At 38.4% G+C, this 7,945-nt stretch overlaps 1 protein-coding gene across 3 annotated transcripts; it reads right to left on the bottom strand.

The window, feature by feature from the left end:
- Nucleotides 1-989: 989 nt before the first annotated feature.
- Nucleotides 990-7,738, bottom strand: LOC139639382 (actin-related protein 2/3 complex subunit 5-like). 3 transcript variants are annotated; one of them, XM_071513467.1, is made up of 5 exons: nt 7,481-7,738; nt 7,299-7,308; nt 6,188-6,259; nt 5,840-6,016; nt 990-4,128 (listed from the first exon to the last, which is right to left on the bottom strand). In XM_071513467.1, the coding sequence occupies exons 1-5, from the start codon at nt 7,618-7,620 to the stop codon at nt 4,066-4,068; spliced, it is 462 nt and encodes a 153-aa protein (XP_071369568.1). In that variant the 5' UTR covers nt 7,621-7,738; the 3' UTR covers nt 990-4,065. The 3 variants fall into 3 exon arrangements, with proteins under 3 accessions (XP_071369568.1, XP_071369567.1, XP_071369566.1); XM_071513466.1 differs by lacking the exon at nt 7,299-7,308 and having other exon boundaries at nt 6,188-6,243; nt 7,464-7,738; XM_071513465.1 differs by lacking the exon at nt 7,299-7,308 and having other exon boundaries at nt 6,188-6,262; nt 7,483-7,738.
- Between the last annotated feature and the right edge of the window lie 207 nt (nt 7,739-7,945).

The raw sequence follows: 7,945 nt of genomic DNA, 5'->3' as shown, positions 1-7,945 counted from the left end.
TTCATGAATTTAAAATCAACGCAGTGGAGAATGAATGGGACAATCAGTCACATATGCAAATTGCTCTGCTGTGATAAGGCAAAATAAATCATCAATATTGACAGCCTTGTTCTTAATTGACCTGCCTGGTTAAATAAAGGTTAAAAAAAAAAAAAAAAGAGTTTTGAGAAACATTTTGACCACCTGGCCTGCTTTTTTGTTATTATTGTGATATGGAATTGTGTCTGTTTTTAACCTTATTGGGTTTTTTTCTTTGTGATTTTCTGTAAGAAATGGGATACATGAATCCCACTCAATCTCTCATCCTAGGATTTCAAAGAGATTTCAGGAGAAACTTATTAACTAAAAAAGAAGTCTAATTTAAATTGAAAAGGACTGATACTGACTGGAAATGAATGAGCCAACCTCCCCTATATGAATCTGCTCAACTTTGTCCTTACCATCAGAGTGAAGCTGGCAGCACACAGGTAATTGTTATATTTTTTCATATAGTGAAAAATTACAAAGAAGAAAGAATTCCAAGGTGTATGAATCTTTTAGAAAAAAGGAAATGACTGGTTGCTCTATATTGTCAAACTAGGATTTAAAATGTATTGGGTACTCTTGGAAAACGGGAAAAAAGAGTGCTTCAAACAAAAGGACAATGCAGGCACTCCAAATATAAAAATATAACCACGAGGAAGAAAATAATTTATTGTAGTGGCTAAATCATTAAAAAAAAAAAAAACATGTTGGCTTTTTTTAATGATTTAGCCACTACAATAAAGGCTTTTTTAAGAAACATTGACACCTAACCTGACACTATTTATAACATTAACCCTAGCCCAGACACTTAATAGCTACAGATTTTTCACACAATTATGAATATCACTTGAAACTCAGTAGACTTTTTAGTGGCACATTATAGTCACTTGATAGGAAGTTGATTGGACTATCCAAATAAAGTGTGACCATAAACTCAAACTTATGTGGAATCGAATGAACACGGCAAACAAACCACTCGTATGAATTATTATTTATTCCATCCAGAAAGACATGTTCAGCACACAGTATAAAAATGAAGACATTTCTATGTAAGGCAATATTTCATCCTCTGAATGGTAACACACATATTCAAACTTCCCAGCCATACTTTGATGCTCTTGTTCCAAGATAGGTTATGAATATGAGCTCAAAGGCCTCCTCTATAAATCCTTCCCTAAAATCAACACTTAATACTTAAACGCCTCTTATTTGACTTATTTAATTTTTCAGGTAAGTCATTCATTCTTGTTAAAGAGCCTAAACCAACAACTTTGCTGACTAAGATTTATTATTGTGGTTTATTAGGTTTAATAGGATTTACTTGAAGGCATTAGTATTGGCATTTTTAATAAAAAGAAAAATAAAGTGATAATAGCATTAGGCTAATCTAGGAATCGTCTGAACTGCGCACAATATGGGCAGAAAATCCCCACCTCAAATAAATCTACCATTATCACAGCATGAACAGTCACCACGCTGCATTATGCATGGACATAACATACCAGAATAACTATATCATTTCAGTAAATCTACTTATAGGTGTTCAGAACAGCAAATGTAAAAGCTTTCATGAACTGGTTATAGGTTGAATCACTATTGTATGGTGTCAGTTAATGACAGAGTAGGACATGTATTTATATGAACAAAATGTGGATTATTACTTCAATCAATCAATCCCATGTTCAGTTTTATCGTCTGCTAATCAGTTTTTACTTTAGATTTAATAAGAATCGAATTCTCCAAAGTAAGTAAAAGCTTGTTAAAGAAGAAAGACATTAGTTGTAATTAATTGGAAACTCTTGATGAAATGTTCCAATACTAAGTTCTGTAAATTTGCGAGGATCAATTCTCGTGCCTAAATTTTAGGTGTATTTTTGGTTTAGGCAAGCTTTATAAAAGAGGCCCCAGATCCAGCAACCCCTCTCTGGCTATTACACATTCATCTATACACATATTGTCATCCAGTCACACACATACATACACTCTCTCACACGCAAACACATAGAGGTGATTCTGTACATCCGATGGTTTGGTGTATCCTACAACGCATTTCTATGTACAGTACCATTTGGATCACTGTTGCGATATTCCCACTCCATGATTGTTGCTATATTAACTGGTTACTCTGTATCAGCTGATCTGTAGCATGTTGGGCATCTTAACATGGTGATGTTATGGAGGACAATGTTACATATTCAGAGCCAGCATTTATTAGTTCTAGAGACGGGGCAGCGATATTGCCATAGTACAACCCGATCAAACCGTTTAGTTGCGATCCAGGTTCATCTAGGTTGCGAAAACCAAGGTTATAGCTGCTAGGTGTTAGCTATTTTAACATCAATAAATCAAACAACATTAATTTTGAGACATTAGTATAATTATGAACAAACAAGACCAAGGAACAAGGAGATTTGCAGCCTCTACACTGCATTTTTTTTTTTTTTTTGTGTGCCACCAGGTCGGATTTGGAGGGAAATCTGCTGGATTGCTTTATGGCACAAAACTGAGCCAACAGAGCTAAAGCTTTCAGAGTTTCTGGTAATGGCAGATGATGGAAGGAGTGAAAGGCCAATGGGAAAAAAGTCACTTTCAACATGTTGATCCTCTTCAGTACAGACAGAGAAAACCTTTGACTGAAGAAGCAAATTCCTCTTGGTGACAGGAAGCAACAAGATTTATGGGAAATGTAGTCTTAATTTTGAGAAGCCCTCGCACTAACAATACCTCTGGTGTGAGATAGAGGCTACCGATCGTCTCCACCATGGTCTCATTTGTTACAGTAATTATACCAAGGTATCGCAATTAATTTGATAATGATATATTGGTTTAAAAACGCTCAAGATAGCACCCTTAAGTGATCAATTCTAGTAAGGCATGCTGAACTTAGTTTACAAGAAGAGCATGTCCAGGTGACCCTTTAAATTATAGCTCCCTTGCTTGCATCATTACAGCGCTGTTAAGACTAGAACAAAGTAAAATACTGAAAATGATTAATTCTACAGAAACCAATACTGCGAAAACAAGGAGACTGGCCACCAATTTTCTCTCTGTTGGTTAATAGTTGATTTTTCTCAAGGTGGTCTCCGGATGAAATTCAACAACCTGGCCAGTGAGTGATCAGTCACGCTCAGGTGAGTTACAGAACCATCTTGTGTCAAATATTGTTACTGGGAGCTGTAATCTTAACTGTTACCTGTATTTCACTGGAGAGCCATTACGGACACAGTACACATACTAATCGTCTGGCCTTGAAATGAAGAATGGCTAATGCAGGCAGTGTTTCCCTGATAACATATTTTGTAATGGTGATGCTTGGGGTTCATTTTGGTTTGGTTTTGTCCCCATTCTTGTCCTAGTTTTGGCTCTAGCGCAGGTTGTCGCAGAAAGGGTTTTAATTCTGATACAACCTTCTACATACTGGCACCGCAGTTACTTTTGATGACTGTGGCTCTATGAGTGGGTGGGTCTTGTTTTCGCTTAAATCCAGTCGGAACACAGACAGAAGAAAATAAACCGAACAAGAATTCTAACTTGTATTCCAAAACCTCCTCTGCGTTTCCCCAACTTTGATGAGTCAATGACTTTAGACGATGAGGATAGGAGGAGAGAAAGTTCTAGCTTAGGCGTCGGAACAGGCATGAAGCAGTTTGAATGAAGCGTGAAAGCCTGGAGCGTATATGTGCTTGAACGAAGCATCTGAAATGTGAGTCTTCTTGCTGCGTGACTAACGTTTGGCAGGGTTTCAGGTGCCAGCACCTCCCCGCCTGGCCGCTTATCAGGTCTCAGTCCTAGGGATGCGATCGACATCGTGAGTGAGTCTCGAAGAAAAAAAAAAAAAGGCAAGAGATAGGAGGAATCTCCAAGGAATCTCCGATATAAAAATGAATGGGAGTCGTCGTGTCCCAAAAAACATAGAAGGAAAGAGGAAAAAGAATCACATCCCTGCAATCAGATCCGGTGATTTTTCGGTTGGGCCCGGGTTATACGGGGCCGTCTCCGTAAGGTCTGTTTATTGTAGGTTACGTTTGGGTCATGGGACAGTCAGACGGTCTTCCTGGCAGTCAGGACTCGGACAATACAGCCCACTCCTCCCACCGCCAGAGCCTGAGGACAGACACATGAGATCAGGTCAAAATTGATTTAAAACAACGTTTAACAAAGCATGTTTTTACACTGACAAACAGTGGATTAAGGCTATTTTCATGTGCACAAGAGGTTAAAAAGTCAGTGGCAAATTTCGAGCAACTTGTAAGCGAACTTTCGGAATGCCGCTAAAAATATAACGCAAATGTGTTTCCATCAGCTGGGTTTAAGTGATTTAATGAACTTCCTGACACACTGACAAGAAAAATGGAAAGTAAGAGTATCAAAAATTTGTATTGGACAAGTTGATACTGTTCTTTCTTTGGTGTCAGATAATGTTGGACATATTTAATTCAAAGACCAAAACAAAGTGCAAACTGCACTTGGCAAAACTCTAATGTACCAACTATACTACAACCATGACAGTAGGGCTGAACGATTCTGAAAAAATATCTAATTGCGATTATTTTGACTGATATTGCAATTGCGATATGATTTGCAATATTAGAGGAAATGAAAATTTTTACATCATTATTCCCATTTTCATTGAAAACTTATTAAAATGATTATGGTGTGATTTTTGCAGGGATCTGTACCAAACAAAGATGTTTTCTTAAATCTGTAGAATATGTGTAGGCCAGGACATCTCTGCAGCACCACAATATTTCATTTAAAATGATATTTTGACACACAGTTCGCCTTTAACAAATGCGCCTCCTGCAATTTGAAAATTGCAGTAGGCCATATTGCGATTTCGATAAAATTTCAATTAATTGTTCAGCCCTACATGACAGTGCCTTATACATGGCAGAAACAACAGGTAGGACATTTGTGGGTGGTCGAGATGGACAGATATTTTACATTTCAGACCTTTTCACCTGTTTTGCAATGAGACTTAACCAAGCCTATGTTATCATTTATTCGTCAAATGTGTTTCCATCACTATTTATTGCATTAAACCTTTACTGACAAAAACTATTCTGTCTTTATTTTTGCCTTTCAGGGAGTGAAACATTTGTGAAATTTAGGCAATTTCATACCAGCTACTATTTCCATTTAAGTTTTCTAATTTGATATATCATAGTTTGCGTACAAATACTTCATTGGATAAAGGTAGCATACAACATCAACTATTAAAAGCGGACTCATGTTAAAATGACCTAAAACAAAGAAACACTGAAAAGTTTACCTAGACAAGACCTAACATAGAAACTACAGAGAACAACAACGTCCTGCGCCCTTCTGTATTTTTGCATTAAGTGACTGGAACGATACTTTCTTTGAAACCCCAGGTGCTGAGGACTTCAATGCCATCCTTTAATAAACCACATATCTATATCATGATGAGTATTCTGATGGAGAGTCCTTACACCCTATAATAGCCTTAAGATGTATTGAAGGCACATGGTCTCGTTTCTTTCAGCAAGAAACATGGTTAAAAACACTTTTTAAGGGTAAATATTATTCAGAAAGCTAAATACAATAACATGATTTTAAATATTTAACAGATTTGTGCCAGTGTGGTAATTTACCCCAATGAAACATGAATCATTTCCCAAATGAATTTAATCTTTTTCCAGCGCTCTTTTAGCATTGCTTTAACTCGAACCACCTGTATTTTGTTTTTATTCTTGTTCAATTATTCTGTTCATTTTCCCTGTAGCATTTGACACTTTCTCTCAATTTCTTTCTCTCACACACACACACACACACAAATTCACAAACTCCATACCTTTTCGTGCCACTGAAGCAGCACGGCGCTGCTGTTGTCGGAGGGTTTCTCAAAGCCTCTGTAGATGTATTTCATCAGGAGGTCCACCCCCGCTCTGTCCAACGAGCCCACGGCCTTCTCGATGTCACTGCTCTTAAAACTACTGAGGACTTTCAGAACCAGCTGCTCCGCTCGCTCCTGCGGACAGAAACACATGGTAAGAGACAATCTAGCATCACAGTTGAATTTGAGCAAACGGTGTGAATCTGCGGACTCTCAATTGGCTGAGAAGATGGCTGGATTTTTTACTTCTCAAGACGTTAATGTAACTTAATACCCCACTGCTCTGGTTCAACACAAGACTGGTACCTTAATGTTCTGGTTCTTGGTGTTGATTGGAGGGTTCTTCAGCACTGCAAGGAGCGCTGCATTCAGGTTCCCCTTGGAAAACCAACAGTCAAGGACCACACAACACCAGATATAATAGGACAGGATGCACAACAAGACGATACACTTGCATTCCCATTGTCAACTGAATAGGACACGCATACAGAATATTCCCATAATCAATAATAAGGAAGGTATATTCTTTTCTTATTGGAATAGTCTGCACCTCTCACTCACCACTACACAGAACTACAATTTACAACGCCCCTCACTTAAATCACAGAAAATCAAAATCACGCCTAACCATAACCTAGCCCCAATGTCGCCAAACTCCATTCAGAAATGTGACAATTTAATGCTACCTTGCTTATCGGCAAAAGTACACACCTAATAGAACATAATTAAGATATTTTCCGCCTCGTTAGGATCCACTTTTCAACTCGTCAAACACCCAATATACCAAGCAGTACTTATTTCAATAAAATTTGAATTATTAGAATTGCTGCGCTTGTTATTCCCAGTCCAAAACGCGCCGTCGACGACTGTACCGAGCAGTGTGAAATCTAAAAGATAGATATTAATGAGCCAAGACACTGCTTGGTGGATCACTTGTAAGCCGAATTTACCAGAAACCCCTAACGATTAGTGACAGGTCTCAAGTAGTGTTGTAACAGGCATGTAACATTTGCTGAGGACCAATGCCTCATTAAACTTGCAGATTTTTGAACGAAGTTTGGCAAACCGTTTTCTCTCCATACCAGAGAACGGAACGTAGCCTATCGGGGCTAGTCGTAACTCTGCTAATTGCAATGGAACCTTGTACAGCTAAAGACCAGTTTGACAAAATGTAAATAAAAGGCGCAAAAATACAGAAAAACATAAAGGTTTAGCGTCAACACTCAACTTATTTTATTGAGTACTTAAAAGTAAAATGCACGAGAGGCGACCACACCCTGCCGTGAACTGACATCCGGACACAGCTACTTCGACAGCAACTTGATGAGAATGTGTTGCAGATATTATTATAACGTTATACAATGCCTGTCACACACGGCTGCTTTAAAGTGACTGCAATTTGATTCTAAAATAACGCCGATATAATAGTACAAGGCTAAACTGTGAGTCGGCACGTAGGCCTTTCTTTTAGCCCCTACATGACAAGAGTACCAGCTTACTGTATATTAATGGGCCCGGGTATTGGGATGAGAGGCTAAGTTCACTCAGTTTGTGTCCCTGGCTGAAAGTTGCATTATTAGACCGTAAGTTAAAGGATATTGTCTGATAAGACCGTCTACTTCTGCTTCGTCCGGGCCGCCTTGGTTCTCTCCCCCGTCTTCCTCGTCCACAAACTTGTTTTCGTCGTATTCGTCAACGTCTACTCTCCTAAACCGGTCCGAGTCTGTATTTTTGGACATTTTGCCGCTATATTCGGGGCTGTTAATTGCAGAAAAAAGCGTTGTGGACAGCTAAATGTTAGCCGCTTTTGCTGCTGTCTGCAGTTTCCAGCCTGTTTCCGCCTTCTTCTCCACTTCCTGTTTGGTGGGTTAGCATAGGGTTCGCTTCCGACTCTTTGGCGCCTCAGGTGGTGAGATGTGATAACGACGTTTAACTATTTTTTTTTTTTTACCCCCACTATCTTTATCGTACACAAGTTCATATACAAAGGTACAAACAGATACATACACAACAGAGACAAAGATAAAAAAAAATAAAATAAATAACAAAACAAAAAACACATTC

The sequence above is a fragment of the Centroberyx affinis genome, unplaced genomic scaffold, assembly GCF_046629955.1.
Source record: "Centroberyx affinis isolate AG114_WGS23_722 - 3 ecotype Tasmania unplaced genomic scaffold, CSIRO-AGI_Caff_v1 ptg007196l_1, whole genome shotgun sequence".
Taxonomy (NCBI): Eukaryota; Metazoa; Chordata; class Actinopteri; order Beryciformes; family Berycidae; genus Centroberyx; species Centroberyx affinis.
This window is presented reverse-complemented; position numbering and strand designations above follow the sequence as displayed.

Excerpts from the sequence above, each read along its gene's own strand:
- LOC139639382 (XM_071513467.1), bottom strand. The coding sequence starts at position 7,620 with ATGTCCAAAAATACAGACTCGGACCGGTTTAGGAGAGTAGACGTTGAC. Across the intron at positions 6,017-6,187 it reads CCAAGAACCAGAACATTAAG|GAGCGAGCGGAGCAGCTGGT; the intron begins GTACCAGTCTTG and ends TTCTGTCCGCAG. Across the intron at positions 4,129-5,839 it reads TGCTTCAGTGGCACGAAAAG|GCTCTGGCGGTGGGAGGAGT; the intron begins GTATGGAGTTTG and ends GTCTGTCCTCAG.